Below are 17,457 nucleotides of genomic sequence, written 5' to 3' on the forward strand. Positions count from 1 at the left end.
GGCAGAATGAATTTACTGCAACCCTGGCGAACTTCTGGGCATGTAAACTGTTGTACACAACACAAAACGTCCCTCTTTTTATTAGAAATCAAACGAGATAACAGAAATTACAAGGGAAATGAGAAACCACAAAGACTCACATCTTGATTAAGTTACATGAATTGAAGAAATTACACACAAAACATGACTCTAGAATTGACAATGATATCAAACAATCCCTCGGATTGAGCCTCGTATAAAGTCTCTCAGATTAAGCCATAACTCAATCCTACACAATGCCACAAGGCAAGTTTGCACAATCACACACATACGCACATTCAAACAAAAAAGATACGAAAATGAAAACAGACAATCCTGCTTCGTTGAGCCTCAGAATTAGGATTCTCAGTTTTAGTGCCAGAAGGAGAATGTTCTGGATTGTGAACTTGTTGAATCCGAGAAAGTAATACTGTTTAGCCGCCAAAATAATTGGCAATATTGTACCTTTTGAAGTTTGCCTCGCAATGAGAGTGAACATCTTAGGCCGAGGATTGGTGCGGCCGAATACGAATTGGAAGACCATGGGATGGCGCAGGCAAGGGATTATATGGAACTTTCTCATCAGGAATCAGTAAATCCCATTTGAATCTCTTCACGATGTTATGCAGGAACACAAGTATTTTTGGTCTTACATATTCATACCCTAAGCACATCCTTGGTCCCCCTCCAAATGGAACATGGGTATATGGGGCAGGTCCTGCTCCTTCATACCTGGAAGGATCAAAGTCTTCTGCATTTGGGAAGTGAGCTGGGTCTTTAGTTGTTGTGTTAGGACTCCAGTATAGCTAGTGCACGCAGATCAAAATATCAGTTTTATGATCTAAATAATCTGAGCCAAACTTGGACAATTTGTTCAATTGCTGCATAAAACTCGTGATGGTGCCTACCTTCCATCCTTTTGGGATTGTATAACCCGCATAGGTGAAATCAACTATTGCCTGTCTGAAAGTACCACTGATAGGCGGTATCATCCTCAGAACTTCAGAGACCACTCTCCATGAGTATTTCATTTTCTGAATGTCCTCCCATTTCAACAACTCTCCTGCTTCTTTAGACTTGGCAATATCAAGCTGCTCTGTTAACCACAGTCAATTAAAAAAACCCGAGTCAGGAATGGGGGAAGGCGCCAGGCAATATCATGTGGAAACAAGAGAACTATTCTGTTGTTTGTAAGATGTCGCAACCATGTTGTACAATTTGCTGCAAAAAGACCATATGCTACAAGACAGACTAACTAACCTCTCAAAACCATTTCGTACACTTCTGGCATTTCTGCAAGATACTTTATTACACATGTCATGGCTGATGTGGTAGTCTCATGACTAACAAAGAGCAACATCAGCATGTTGTCAACAATCTCGGACTCGGATAGTAACTTTCCGCTTTCATCTGCAGTCACAAGCAAATGTGACAGAAGATCTTTTCTGTGGGACTCCATTTTCTTGTCCAGAGCTGCTCTTCTTTGTCTAGCAACCAACCGAATCTCTTCCTTGAGGGCATCACCAGATTTGGAAGCACGGTAAAATGTTGTGCCAGGTATATAGATAGGAAAATGAATCACTCCTTTGAGAAAGATGTCAAAATGGTGTGCAAGCTTGGAAATGTGTATAGGATCATCAATGCTTGCAAATAGGCGACAAGACAGCTCAAATGTGTATAAATTGGCAGTTGGATGGACTTTCACCTGCTGCTTGCCTTCATGGTCATAAGAATTAGTGTTATATATATATAGCCAGCATTATAATTTGGTTAAAGGATTAAAGGAATTCATTCATTCATACGGGGTCATAACTAACAGAGAATTATTGGATTATATATAGAAGGTAGGAAATTTACACACACACACACACACACTTTATGTTATCATCATATCTTCCCCCTGCATATTATCAGCAGCAAGTCATTTCTGAATTAAATTGAACAGTAATAATTTATTGGGAAAACAGAGTTTATTTACCAAGAAGAAAAACAAGCAGACGTTATACCTTCCCAGCGTGTCCTAATATGGTTTTGTGCGACCAAATCCATCCTGTCTATGTAGCTCTTGAGTGCATCTCGATCAACGGAGGTCATGAGTATCTTCCTCAGCCTCTTAGCCTCATCACCAACTACATTAGCCAAACTTAACTTCATCAGCTTCTTCACTGAAGTTGGCCACCAAACATTGACCAGCTTGTTCTCATTGCTGAACAAGAACTTGTTCCCAGCTGGTCCAACAAACACAGCCACTGTTTCTCCAAACAGTGAAGTCTTGAAAACCGGAGAATCATATTTCTTCATTCTATAATTTACAAATATCTCAGGTGGGAGATTTATGGGCAAAAACTGTAAAGTTTCACCAACGAGGGGCCATCCTAGACTTCCTGGTGGAAGATGAGGGTTTGGAAACAATCTTTCTTTGAGTGTTTTGATTGCAAAATATAGTAAAAGAAGACAAGGGATTGCAACCAGAATCATAATACTATCATGATCAAGACTTGAAAACATTGCATTAATTCTACTAGCAAGTGTAGTAATTATTATTAGTATGTGAGCTCGCTTCTACGATGATCCTTAATCCTTAACTGGAACTTGTATTTATAATGGATAATTCAGTGATCGCAGGAGCTTGATTTAATTAATTAATGAATGATGGCGTCCCAATCCCATTTCTTTAACTCAGTGACCAATATATATATCGACATTCCAAAAAGGTCACTGCTTCAGCCTTTAATGATGCATGTGCATACGTGTAAACAAACTAATTAATGCTAGCCGTCATGAAAATTGTATATATAAAAAAAAATAAACATAAGTGAAGACATATCGAAAGTGACACCATTTTCCAACCTGTATGTGGTTCAAGATACCATTGTGCTTTCCTCGAATTTTGGGCGCATCCTTTTTTGTCGTACTCGTTCCATATTGCCAAGGGTAAATTATGCCCACTTTTCTTTTTGTTCATACTAGTCTTTCTGTCCATTGTTGTGCCTCTGGTGGGCTGCTAAAAAATCCATACAATAGAGCTAGGAGGTTGCGGAAGAAGCAAGGAAAAAGCAGCAAACTCACGGCAGAAAATTCCTGCAGCGAGGTCGGTGGAAGAAGACCCTACATCAACTTTCCTTTTTTTTTTTTGCCACAGCTTCAGGGCTTACATCAACTTGCATTGAAGAATTGAAGACGGTTTCTTGTCTGACTCTTCTCTGGGAACGGTCTATGACATGTAGTTTTGCTGACGAAGAAAATTAAAGAGGATAAACAAGAAAAGCAAGCATGTACGTAGCTGAATGAATTTACTGCAGGTAAACTGTCGTACATAACATAAAAGGTTCTCGAATTATCAAATAGCAATTGATTAGTGTCTTGGGATAAAAGACATGAAGCATACCGATTTATTTTTATGATTTTATCACTATTCCTCCAACTAAACATATTTATGTTCTTTCAGTATTTGTTTTTTCTATATGAAACACACACTGACCAAATATAACTTCAGTGAAAACATAGACAATCCTGCTTAATTCCTTGAACCTCAGAATTAGGATCTCCTCAGTTTTAGTGGTAAAAGGAAAATGTTCTAGATGTTAAGAAAGATTGCGGATAGGAGAAAGGAAAAGGAAAGCATGGTAGAAACACATTTTATTCTCATATTATATCACTCTCATAATTAAGAGAGGAAATCCCATTGATTAGTACATCACTTCGGTACTTACAGCTCTTTCAATACATGTCTATAGAAGGATGATTCTGCACCCTGAATAGAAGAACCACATCATTAATACTTGCATATGCACATACAAGAACTAAAAGTAACCAACACTGGATTGTGGACGCCTGAGAAACTAGTACTGTTTAACAGCCAAAATCCTTGGCAATATCGAAACTTGTCTCGCGATGAAAGGGAACAATATCTTAGGCTGTGGATTGGTGCTGCTGAATACGAATCGGAAGACCATGTGATGGTGCAGGCATGGGATCATATGTAACTTTCTCATCAGGAATCAGTAAATCCCATTTGAATCTCTTCACGATGTTATGCATGAACACGAGTATTTGCGGTCTAGAGTATTCATTCCCTATGCAAACCCTCCCACCCCCTCCGAATGGAACAAAGGTATACGGGGCAGGCCCCGCTCCTTCATACCTGGAAGGATCAAACTCTTCTGGATTTGGGAAGTAAGCTGGGTCTTTAGTTGTCGAGTCAGGACTCCAGTATAGCTAGGACACGCAGATCAAAACATCATTTTTCTCATCTAAACAATCTGAGCCAAACTTAGACTAGACAACTTGTTCAATTGCTGCATAAAATTTCGTTTAAGAGTACAAGAGAGTGATGGTACCTACCTTCCATCCTTTTGGGATTTTATAACCTGCATAGGTGAAGTCAACCAATGCCTTTCTGAAAGTACCACGTATAGGCGGTATCATCCTCAGAACTTCGGAGACCACATTGCATGAGTATCTCATTCTCTGAATATCCTCCCATTTCAACAACTCTCCTGCTTCTTTAGACTTAGCAATATCAAGCTGCTCTGTTAACCACAGGCAATCAAAGATTATTTATTGCAAGAAATACTGTAAACCCGAGTCAAGAATGGGGGAGGGCTGTAGGGTATATCAAGTGGAAACAAGATAAATCTTCTGTTGTTTCTAAGTTGTCGTAATCATGTTATGCAATTTGCTGCAAAACAATCATATGCTATACGATAGGTTAACAACTAACCTCTCAAAACCATTTCGTACACTTCAGGCAATTCTGCTAGATACTTCATTACACATGTCATGGCTGATGTAGTAGTGTCATGACTAGCAAAGAGCAACATCAGCATGTTGTCAACAATCTCGGACTCGGATAGTAACTTTCCGCTTGCGTCTGTAGTCACAAGCAAATGTGACAGAAGATCTTTTCTGTGCGATTCCATCTTCTTGTCCAGAGCTTCTCTTCTTCGTCTAGCAATCAACCGAAGCTCTTCCTTGATTGCATCAGCAGCTTTGGAAGCACGGTAAAATGGCGTGCCAGGTACATAGATAGGAAAGTGAATGACTCCTTTGAGAAAGATGTCAAAATGGTGTGCAAGCTTGGAAATGTGTGTAGGGTCATCAATGCTTGCAAAAAGGCGACAAGACAGCTCAAATGTGTATAAATTGATAGTTGGATGCAGTTTCAGCTCCTCTTTTCCTTCATGTCATAAGAATTAGTGTCAATTAATATCACACAATCCATAATTCGTAACTTGGTTAAAAGATTGAAGAAATTCATTCATTCATACATGGTTGAAACTTTATGAAAACCTGACACAAGAGGTCCTGATAAGTCAGTTGCATGCGGATATGCCATAATTGGAATATGTGGATAGTCTTGCAGGGATTAAGCAATCAATGAAGACGGGGTTAAGCCGAAAAAGAGGCTTAACCCCGTCAGAATTATCAATTCTTGTGTTCGTTGTTTTTCTAGTGTTGTTTCCAATTGTTTCAAGACTGCACAAGGTAACTTCTAACACATGATTATAGCATTATAAATATATATAGAAGGTAGCAAATTAATATACTATGTTAATTATCAGACATCATCATCTCTATTATTTGGATTGCATCTCAAAGAAAACATGTGCAGCAGCAAGTCATTTCTCCCATTAAATTGAACAGTAGTAACTTATTGGAAAAACAGGATTTCTTTACCAAGATAAGAAAAAGAAGAGACTTCATATATACCTTCCCAGTGTGTCCTAATATGGTTTTGTGCGACCAAATCCATGAGACTTCATATATACCTTCCCAGTGTGTCCTAATATGGTTTTGTGCGACCAAATCCATCCTGTCTATGTACCTCTTGAGCGCATCTCGATCAAGGGAAGTTAAGAGCATCTTCCTCATCCTCTTAGCGTCGTCACCCACTACATTAGACAAGCTTGATTTCATCAGCTTCTTCACTGAAGTTGGCCACCAAAGATTGACCAGCTTGTTCTCATTTTGGAACAAGAACTTGTTCCCAGCTGGTCCACAAAACACAGCCACTGTTTCTCCAAACAGTGAAGTCTTGAAAACCTGAGGATTGTATTTCTTCATTCTATCGCTTACAAATCTCTCAGGTTTTGGTGTGCGACGTGTTGGCAAGAACTGTAAAGTCTCACCAAGGAGAGGCCATCCTAGACTTCCTGGTGGAAGTTGAGGGTCTGGAAACAATCTCTCTCTGAGTGTTTTGATTAAAAAATATAGTAGAAGAAGACAAGGGGCTGCAACCAGAATCATAATACTATCATGATCCGGACTTGAAAACATTGCATTAATTAATCTGCTAGCAAGTGTAGTAATTATTATTAGTACGTATGTGAGCTAGCTTGCTAGTTTCTGCGATGATCCTTAATCCTTTACTGAAACTTGTGTTCATAATGTATAATTCAGTCATTGCAAGTGGGAGCTTAATTAATCAGCTCAAACATTAATTAACTTGCGCCGGCCACACAAGCCAATTAATCAGCTCAAACATTAAAAAAAAACTGGTTGTAATGAGTTTACTAATTTTTTTTTTTTACAAAAACAAAAACAAAAACATGTTTGTCTGATTTTGTTAATATATATATATATTGTTTTCATATGATCCTTACATTTAATTTAATTTAAAAGCTAAAAAACAAAGAAATTTGTTAAAAATCACATCAAAAGCATTTTCAAACACATGCGTCGTTTAATAAAAGATACCCCCTTGTGATTCCCTCAAATTTTGGACACATCGTTTTTTGTCTGTGTGTCTATATATATATATATATATATATATATATTATACCAAGGGTAAAGTAATAATTTCCGACCTTCAAAACTATTAAAGTAGAAATTAGTAGTTATGCACTGTAATTAATATCCTTGATCAAAATCTGGGATTCGAATAATATTAAATTTAGTTAAAGTGAAACTGTGTAATTTCTATCAATTATTATGTTAAGTCAAAAATCCCTAAGCTTATATAGCCATATGTAATTATTTCACTTAGTTATATGAAAACTTGATTTTAGTCAACAAAAAATCTAATTAAATCTTCAATCTTGTCCAATAATTATTTGCACTCAACAATTTATTTAGAAACTATTTCTATTTTGATCAATACTTCTTTATTTTTTTTATATTAAAAAAAAGTGAAAATTTAGATTTAAATTTTAATGTATTTTAATTCAAAAAAAGAGAAGAAATAACTTATTTAATCTCTTACATAAAAAAAAAAACCCGGTTATCTTCTTGGCTTGTGGTAGGGCTGGTTTGAGCCAAAATTACAAGAAATGAACATAAGTAATAGCCGAACCAAATAATTCCTTGAAGATGCGATGTTAGCTGTAATGGTCACGAACCGATTTTTGAATCCATGACTAGTACATGGACAAGGTTCCCCTACCCAGGATCTCATACCTATACGAACTCAAACTTACATAAGAACTTATTACTTAAATAACTCAATCAGAGTTCAATGCAACACTAATAACATAATTAACTTTATAATATAATTTGATTGTCTTGATACAAGAGTTAATATAAACTTCTATAATTGTGAAGCACTAACTAGACATAGCCAAATAATGTTAATTACAACAAAATAGCAGGCTTTGAAGGTCCAATAAAAATGACCTGCTAACAAGCTATAATCCTGGAAAAAAAATAACGAGAGGATGAGTTCAACAACTCAATGAGTAAATAACATTCAATATACATGCACAAGCCAATACAAAAATGTGAAATACATATAAAAATATAACTTTAGGTTCTTATAGTAAAGTTTCTTAAATAAGCAATAATAAGAATATGATAAGGTAAAATTTGTTAGAAAATCAAAATGCAATGAGCACAAGTCTCTGTACTGTGGGATGATTAAAACACAGGTTTATGACTCCCTCGACCAACTAGAGTTTCAGATCTGATGTGCACAAAGACTAACACTATCCTATTAGCATGAGTATTCTGACTAGCATACCATATGTTTATATCATAATCAAACACACAGACTCATATCTCAAGGCTCAATTCATAACATCAATCAAATGAGGAACTATCAATTCATAAGTACATAATAGTTCATATCAAATATTCAGTTTCAATAAGTGATCATGCTTAATCATAAACAATGAACAAATAACAATATAAAAATTACCAAGAAGCACGATCAATTTCATATTAATAATTTAAGTATTTATACTAATCCTCTAGCATATGAAAAGTTATGCACTTATCTAACTTAAAAGTGAAAGATTTCAAAAGCAGATGTTCAAGGGAATCTTACTAGTATCCCGTAGGTAGAATATGAAGATTATCTGAATATAAAAGAAGACATACTAAAAATGACTCAAAAAGAATGTACAATTTGTTTGATACACTTAACTTAGAGTCTAACTCATAATCCTATACGTTTAGGAATAAAACGTAATTACAAGCTGGAATCGGTCTGCCTGATTGATCCCAAACAAAAACTAAATTGACTAAGCCTAAAAGAATTATCTAACCTCATTGTCAGGTCAGCCGGTTTATTGGTTCAATCCAATTGGTCAATCAAAACTATCCAAGAAAAACCGATCGACCGAAATATACCAACCGGTCTACCGAAATACAACACACCAACTGGTGGACCGAAATCTAGCAGGCCAACCGGTTTAGAAAAACCGGTTGATTGAGATTCCAGATTCCCAATCACCAGTCTTAACAATGACAAATTTTCAAATCAACCCAAATTCTTAAAAACTCATAACAAATAAACCCATATCAAATTACATATAACACTCCAACCCATCATATTATAATCAACTAATTCATCACATACATTCAATTCATCAATTAATCCCTAGAAATACAAATTCAAACCCTAAACCTTAACAAAACCAAGAAATCAAGGCTAAAAACCATAATTACACACATTAAAGCATAAACCTTTATTTAACCTCTTATCTATACTCATCAGGTTTTTATTCAATTACCTTAATACCCTTCGTACATTTACACCTAATTCTAAGCCTTCAAGGGCTTTGCTGTCTTTCCCTAATTATTCTTTCTCTTTGTTCTTCGAAGCATCACATTAATCAAAACAGGAAAGGCCGGAAATGTACACTAAAATATATATGAAAATCTTGGTAAGTTGAAGCCTGGGAGCATGTAAACAGTACTACACGCACGCAATATATAAAAGGCCCTAGCTGAACATGTTATGCTGAGGATCGGTGCGGCTGAAGTCGAACTGGATGAGGATTAGGGAACAATCTTTCTTTGAATATTTTGATTACAAAATTATAAAGTGACAGAATTAAGCAAGAGGCCTGCAGGTTCCAAGAAGAATTGGATGATCATCAAGAGCTGAAAACATTGCAAATTAATTGGTTTTCTAATTAATTCCTATATAGCACAACTGCTTAGTTAATTTGATTTTGAACTCAATATATATACTGTTTTTGACTATATATCACGCCAACTTGTTGGAGTTTAAGAATAATTGAGCTGGCGTCAGAGGCCAATATTTAAGTGTAATTAATTATTAGTTGAGATACCATGTCAATATTTCTTTCTAGTCGGCCATCATAAGAAAACAAATGTAATACGTACAGACACAAAATTAAGTGATAATCTATTTATTTCCGAAGTGTTAATTTGTGGTTTTTTTCTGATTCTCCCATGTGATCGATCCCCTCGGATTTTGGACACATCCATGCATCATGTTGTTAGTAATAATATTCCTCTAATCTAAGGTTTTAGTGTTTATGTATTATCAGTGTGCTCTCACCACACATTCAATTCATTCTTAATTTCCTTTTTTTTTTTTTTTGAGAAATCAATATGTTAATTAGTAATTAATAAAGAAACTAAAGGAGATCTCCTTTTATTATTCATATATAATACTGTTTAGTGGACAATCTTTCTTCCTAGATCTCTCAAATCTTAGATTTATTTCAAATGGGTCATATATATTTAATTTCATTCAATTTTATTGTTAGCAATAGATGCTTATCCGGGACGTCCCTTACTAATCTTTTGATTACAATTGGAACAATTAAGTTGTAGAGAAACAAAATCAATGGAAGAAAATTACACATGAAAGGAAAATAGGGATTAATATGGAAGTGTTTTTTTTTCTATTGGTTTTGTTTCTATAGAATTTGTGATAACATCCAATTCAGTACAGCACAATAGAGTGCTTCAAGCTTTGATTTTGCTGTAACAATCAAATGAAAGATCATATATAGGAGATTCATTCTTGCGTGGACTGGGTATACAAGTGATCCTAGGCACGATGTGGACTAAGTCAAACACTTCGCCTTCACTGATAAATTCTCTGCCGCCCATCGGACAGCCCATCTGCTTCCTCTTCCTCCAACGCCATCGCTTCCCGTCAGGGCGACCGCCACGACCATCATGGAGAAATATTTTGTGCCTTTTGCATTCAAAGACTGGATAGTTGATGACTGGAGGCCACCGGACTTTTAATCAGAGTCTTTATTTAGCTTTTCTTTTCCATTTGTGAAACGACAGAACTGAAGAATATGCCAATTCGTTATTATTCCGTTATTTTTAAAATTATATGAAACTAAATCAAAAAATATTTTTAATATTTATTTTTAACATTAATATATCAAAATGATATAAAATTTTTCTAAAAAATAATTTAAAGTAAAAAAAATCAATTTTTTTTTAAAATTATACACAACTGTACGTTTGTTTTTATGTTTTATGCTCTAAAAACTGTTTTGATATATTTTTTTTTATGGTTTACCTAAAATATGTATTTGAATGTTCTGATGTTCAATAAATAACAATTCTAAGATATATAGAGAACAACAAATTGAGAGATAAAGGATTAAAATTGACATGAAAAAAAAAGAGAATCCTTTTTCCATAAAAGCACATAAAGGTCCTCGCTAACATGGTCTTGTGCGGGCAAATCCATGATGTCTATGTGCCTCTTGAGCGCATCTCGATCAACGGAGGTCGTGAGTATCTTCCTCAGCCTCATTATTAGCCAAAACTTGAATTCATCAGCTTCTTCACTAGAAATAAGTCTGATGCTGGAAACTGAACATTTTATGCTGAGGGCCGAAGACGTATCGGAAGACCTTGGGATGGTGCAGGCATGGGATCATACGGAACTTTCTCATCAGGAATCATTAAATCCCATTTGAATCTCTTGACAATGTTATGCAGGAACACAAGTATTTGTGGTCTAGCATATTCGTTCCCAAGGCAAATCCTTGGTCCCCCTCCGAATGGAACATATGAATATGGGGCGGGTCCAGCTCCATCATACCTGGAAGCATCAAACTGTTCTGCATTTGGGAATAGAGTCGGATCCTTACTCGTTGTCATAGGACTCCAATATACCTAGTACACACAGCACAAATCAAAACATTAATCTGACACAAATTAACACAACTTGCTGCGTAAAATTGATACAAGAGTGAGTACAGGGGAGGGAATGGATGAGGGTACCTTCCATCCTTTTGGGATTGTATAACCTGCATAGGTGAAATCAACTATAGCCTCTCTGAAAGCACCACGTACAGGTGGCATCAGCCTCATAATTTCGGAGACAACGTTCCATGAGTATCGCATTTTCTGTATATCCTCCCATTTCAGCAACTCTCCTGGTTCTTTAGACTTGGCAATATCAATCTGCTCTGTTAACCAAAGCTTGTGGATTTAGAAAAGAAAAAGAAAACGTGCCAGTATCATGTTTGAGTACATTTTCAAGGAATTACAAAACATTAAACCGAAATTGAATGCAGATTCTGTGTTTTTCGATAGTTTTAGAGGATCAACACCCTCCTTCAAGCTAGCTATTAGTAAGAGTAGAAAGATGGGGGGGAGGCATAGATTATGCGGTTAACGAAAGGAGGAGATCATTTCTGCTGTGATTAAAGATATACAGGATATGATGGATCAGTTAGGAAGGTCTTACAATCAATGTAGCAGCATTCACTTGAAAAGAACCATAAGCTAGAAGAGTACTACCCTACCTCTCAAAACTGTTTGGTACACTTCTGGCAATTCTGCAAGGTACTTCATGACACATGTTACGACTGATGTTGTAGTGTCATGACTAGCAAAGAGCAACAACAGTATGTTGTCAACAATCTCTGTCTCCGACAGGAATTTTCCACTTGCATCTGAAGTCACAAGCAAATGTGACAGAAGGTCTTGTGTGGGTGATGCCATCTTCTTGTCCAAAGCTGCCCTTCTTCGTCTAGAAATCAACCGAAGCTCTTCCTTGATTGCATCAGCAGCTTTTGAAGCACGGTAAAATCTTGTTCCGGGTATATTGATTGGGAAATGAATTACTCCTTTGAGGAAAACATCAAAGTGATGTGCAAGCTTTGAAATGTGCAATGGGTCATCGATGCTTATAAATAGGCGACAAGACAGCTCGAATGTGTATAAATTCACAGTTGGATGGACTTTCACCTCCTCTTTTCCTTCATGGTCATAAAAAATTAGGATTATGACGCAATCCAACATTCTTAATTTCTTCAAGGAACACATTAAATCACTGAAGACAAGATCTATGATGGTATTGCCATTTAACTGACAGGAATTCTTTCAGGGTTCAAAAATTTGAACAGTTGATAACAAACAAAAGATAATATAGAATTTTGATCTGTAAAACTTGAACTTATTATCACCTTTTCTTCTCATTTCACACAAAAGTTACCTGCATCAAGTCATTCATCGGAAAAAAGCAGATTCAAGATTTCTTTTCCAACAAATTATCTAGGAACATACCTTCCCAGAGTGTGCTAATATGGTGTTGTGTGACCAAATCCATCCTCTCTATATACCTCTTGAGTGCATCTGGATCAAGGAAGGTCAAGAGTATCCTCCTTATCCTCTTTGCTTCATCACCAGCTACGTTAACCAGACTTGACTTTAAGAGTTTCTTCACCGACCTTGGCCACCAAAGGTTAACCAGCTTGTTCTCGTTGCTGAACAAGAACTTGTTCCCGGCTGGTCCACAAAACACAGCCACTGTTTCTCCAAACAGTGAAGTCTTGAAAACCTGGGGATCATGTTTCTCCATCCTATCTCTTAGAAACCAATCAGGTCGTCCTGCGAGACAGGTTCCCAGGTAGTTTAAAGTTTCACCTATGAGAGGCCATCCTAGGCTACCTGGTGGAAGATGAGGATTCGGAATCAGTCTTTCTTTGAGTGTTTTGGTGATGATATAAAGCGAAACTAGCAAAACGATACCAAGTAGAATCAAAGTTGAAAACATTGCAATTTGCATTGATTTGAAGAGTATTCAGTAGTAATGTGTGAACTTGGCCACTCCTTGAGGCTTGAGCAGGAAAAGGAGACAAGTCTGGATTTGGTTCTTCTCTCTTACCTTTAAGATAAGAACAAAAGCTGATGAAAGGTTGATTGACATGTTGGGTTTTGTGGTATGGAGATTTGGACTCAATATATAATTAATAATTCAAGTGTTTAGAACTGTTTAAGATTGCTTATGTATTTACTCGTGTTTGCTGCATGTTAGATTATTAACAATACTCTCACACCAAAATTGGATTACAACAGTAATTCACGTGAATTTTTTTTTTCTATTTTGTTTTTGTATTTTTTTTTTCAACTTTCCTTTTTTTTTCCAACTTTCCTCTTGTTTTTTTTGCATTTTTTTTTTCAAAATTACTTTTTTTTCTTTTTTTTTCCATTTTATTTTTGTTTCCAAAATTATCTTTACTGATTTTACTTTTTAAATATTGAGCTAGTTAAAAATTCTGTTTTGTAATTTTTTTTCTTTAAAATACTGTGGATTGCTATGGTATTTTCCCATATAGTTTTTTTATTTTATTTTTTTATTTTTCAAAATTATATTTGTCGATTTTTTTTATATTGAGCTGATTGAAAATTTAGTTTTGTAATTTTTTTCTTTAAAACATTGTTGATTGCTACAGTGTTTCTCCGCATGGTTTTTTTTATGATTTTCTCCTAAATTATCTTTTTTATTTTATTTTTTAATATTGAGCTGGTTAAAAATTACAGTTACAATATGTGAGGAAATCAATGTAACTTTCCTCGCAAATTATTGTGGATTGCTACAGTGTTTTTTCTCATATGATTTTTTTTCTGTTTTGTTATGTTTTTCCCTAAAATTATCTTTGTTAATTTTATTTTTTAAATATTAAGCTGGTTAAGAATTGCAATTACAAGTAAATACAAGTTTTTCCTCACAAAACACTATGGATTGATACAGTTTTTCCTCGCATGGTTTTTTTCAATTTCTTTTGTGTTTTCTTTTTTTGTAATATTTTTTTCCAAAATTATCTTCGTCGATTTTTTTTTTCATATTGAGTTGGTTAGAATTTAACTTTGTAATAAAGCTTAATCATGTGGGGAAAGCAATGTAGCTTTCTTCACAAAACATTGTGGATTGCTACAGTGTCTCTCCACATGGTTTTTTTTTTCTTATAATTTTTTTTCTAATTATCTTTGTCAATTTTATTTTTTTAATATTGAGTTGTTTGAGAACTACAATTACAAGTCATTACAAATAAGGCTAAATCATATGGGGAAGCATTGTAGCTTTCATCATAAAACATTATGAATTGCTACAGTATTTCCAACATGATTTTTTCCTCTTTTTTTGGTGTTTTTTTTGTTATTTTTTTTCCAAAATTGTCTCTGTCGATTTTTTTTAATATTGAGCTAATTAAGAATTTAGCTTTGTAATTTTTTTTCTTTAAAACATTGTGAATTGTTGCAGTGTTTTCCCATATGATTTTTTTCCAAAATTATCTTTGTCATTTTTTTTTAATATTGAGTTGGTTAAGAATTATAATTACAATAAAGCTAAATCATATGAGGAAAGCGTTGTAGTTTTTCTCACAAAACACTGTGGATTGCTATAATATTTCTCTAAATGGTTTATTATTTTATTTTATTGGGGAAAACATTGTAGTTTTCCTCATAAAACATTGTCAATTATTACAACGTTTTTCCTCACGGGTTTTTTTCCTTCCAAAATTATCTTTGTTGGTTTTTTTAAAATATTAAGTTGGGTAGAGAATTTAGCTTTGTAATTTTTTTTGTTTTTTATTAACAGAAAAGCTAAATCATGTGGTGAAAGCATTGTATCTTTCCTCACAAAACACTATAGATTGCTACAAATCATTTTGTTCAGTCTCTAAGTTTTTAATCACCAACACAATTTTTTTTTCCGTCATGAAATATTTCCTCCATCATACCTTTAGTTTCTATTACTTATCTAGCGTTGGTTCACAGTTATAACACTATCAAGTGCATTTGTTTTATCAAGTAGCAATCAACAATGTTTTGTGAGAAAAGCTACAATGTTTTCCCCACATGATTAAGTTTTATTACAAAGTTAAATTATAACCATTTCAATATTAAAAAAAATAAAATCGACGAAGATAATTTTGAAAAAAAATATTACAAAAAAAACACAAAAGAAACTGGAAAAAAACCTTGTGAGGAAAAACTGTATCAATCCATAGTGTTTTGTGAGGAAAAACTTGTATTAAATTGTTATTGCAATTCTTAACCAGTTTAATATTTAAAAAATAAAATTAACAAAGACAATTTTAGGGAAAAACATAACAAAAACAGGAAAAAACCTTGTGGGAAAAAACACTATAGCAATTTACAGTAATTCCCCTGTTCCCCCACACTAAAATCACTGTGGATTACAACATTAATCCACAATGCATTCCTCCCTTCTTCTTCTTCTTCTTTTTATTTTTTTTGCATTTTTTCATTTTTTCCAACTTTCACTTTTTTTATTTTTTTCGTTTATTTTTTATTTATTTTTCCAAAATTACATTCCTTTTTTTTTTTCCAACTTTCCTTTTTTTCTTTTTTTTTCCATTTAATTTTTGTTTTCCAAAATTATCTTTATTAATTTTACTTTTTAAATATTGAGCTGGTTAAAAATTTCACTTTGTAATTTTTTTCTTTTAAAATACTATGGATTGCTATGGTGTTTTTCCAAATAGTTTTTCTATTTTATTTTTTTATTTTTCAAAATTATATTTGTTGATTTTTTTTTATATTGAGCTGATTGAGAATTTAGTTTTGTAATTTTTTTCTTTAAAACATTGTTGATTGCTACAATATTTCTCCGCATGGTTTTTTTTTGTGATTTTCTCCTAAATTATGTTTTTTTATTTTATTTTTTAATATTGAGCTGATTAAAAATTACAGTTACAATATGTGAGGAAAACACTGTGAGTTTCCTCGCAAATTACTGTGGATTGCTACAGTGTTTTTTTCCATATGGTTTTTTTCTGTTTTGTTATGTTTTCCCTAAAATTGTCTTTGTCAATTTTATTTTTTAAATATTAAGCTGGTTAAGAATTGTAATTACAAGTAAATACAAGTTTTTCCTCACAAAATACTATGGATTGATACAGTTTTTCCTCACATGGTTTTTTTCCAGTTTCTTTTGTGTTTTCTTTTTTCGTAATATTTTTTCCAAAATTATCTTCGTTGATTTTTTTTTAATATTGAGTTGGTTAGAATTTAATTTTGTAATAAACTTAATCATGTGTGGAAAACACTGGAACTTTCTTCACAAAACATTGTTGAGAATTATAATTACAAGTCATTACAAATAAGGTTAAATCATGTGGGGAAGCACTGTAGTTTTCATCACAAAACACTATGAATTGCTACAGTGTTTCCAACATGATTTTTTTTTCCTTTTTTTTATGTTTTTTTAATATTTGTTTTTCTAAAATTATCTCTGTCGATTTGTTTTTTTTTAATATTGAGCTGATTAAGAATTTAGCTTTGTAATTTAAAAAAAAAACACTGTGAATTGTTGCAGTGTTTTCCCATATGATTTTTTTATTATTTTTTCCAAAATTATCTTTGTCCATTTTTTTTTAATATTGAGTTGATTAAGAATTATAATTACAATAAAGCTAAATCATAAGGGGAAAGCGTCGTAGTTTTTCTCACAAAACACTATGGATTGCTACAGTATTTCTCTAAATAGTTTTTTATTTTATTTTATTGGGGAAAGCATTGTAGTTTTCCTCACAAAACATTGTCAATTGCTACAACGTTTTTTCTCATGGGTTTTTTTCCTTCCAAAATTATCTTTGTTGGTTTTGTTTTTTAATATTAAGTTGGTAGAGAATTTAGCTTTGTAATTTTTTTTGCTTTTTATTAACAGAAAAGCTAAATCATGTGGCAAAAACACTGTATCTTTCCTCCCAAAACATTGTGGATTGCTACAAATCATTTTGTTCAATCTCTAAGTTTTGATCACCAACACAACTTTTTTTTCTGTCATGAAATATTGGCTTCATCATATCTTTAGTTTCTATTACTTATCTAGCGCTGGTTCACAATTATAACACTATTAAATATATTTGTTTTATAAGCCTGCGACAGCGCGCGGGCATGCATCTCGTTTCTTTTTAAATGTAAAAAAAATATTAAGAGTATAAAGAATTTTTTAAT

General features: G+C 33.8%; 1 protein-coding gene across 8 annotated transcripts; it reads right to left on the bottom strand.

Moving 5' to 3' along the window:
* Positions 1–50: 50 nt before the first annotated feature.
* Positions 51–13,419, bottom strand: LOC7483231 (beta-amyrin 28-monooxygenase). Of its 8 annotated transcripts, XM_052452887.1 has the most exons (5): positions 5,790–6,487; positions 4,742–5,197; positions 4,363–4,550; positions 4,174–4,236; positions 3,643–3,915 (listed from the first exon to the last, which is right to left on the bottom strand). In XM_052452887.1, exons 1-5 carry the CDS (start codon positions 6,295–6,297, stop codon positions 3,871–3,873), a joined length of 1,260 nt encoding a protein of 419 aa, XP_052308847.1. In that variant the 5' UTR covers positions 6,298–6,487; the 3' UTR covers positions 3,643–3,870. The 8 variants fall into 8 exon arrangements, with proteins under 8 accessions (XP_024441467.1, XP_002299097.1, XP_052308847.1 ...); XM_024585699.2 differs by lacking the exons at positions 3,643–3,915; positions 4,174–4,236; positions 4,363–4,550 and adding exons at positions 51–824; positions 927–1,114 and having other exon boundaries at positions 5,790–6,484; XM_002299061.3 differs by lacking the exons at positions 3,643–3,915; positions 4,174–4,236; positions 4,363–4,550; positions 4,742–5,197; positions 5,790–6,487 and adding exons at positions 51–824; positions 927–1,114; positions 1,279–1,734; positions 2,025–2,622.
* Between the last annotated feature and the right edge of the window lie 4,038 nt (positions 13,420–17,457).

This window comes from Populus trichocarpa, chromosome 1 (assembly GCF_000002775.5).
Source record: "Populus trichocarpa isolate Nisqually-1 chromosome 1, P.trichocarpa_v4.1, whole genome shotgun sequence".
Taxonomy (NCBI): Eukaryota; Viridiplantae; Streptophyta; class Magnoliopsida; order Malpighiales; family Salicaceae; genus Populus; species Populus trichocarpa.

What these genes read in the sequence shown, in the direction of transcription:
- LOC7483231 (XM_024585699.2), bottom strand. Translation starts at nt 6,297, where the DNA reads ATGTTTTCAAGTCCGGATCATGATAGTATTATGATTCTGGTTGCAGCC. An exon ending in TATTAGGACACACTGGGAAG is followed by an intron (nt 5,198 to 5,789) that starts GTATATATGAAG and finishes TATGACATGAAG; the next exon opens with GAAAAGAGGAGCTGAAACTG. An exon ending in CAATCCCAAAAGGATGGAAG is followed by an intron (nt 825 to 926) that starts GTAGGCACCATC and finishes TGCGTGCACTAG; the next exon opens with CTATACTGGAGTCCTAACAC.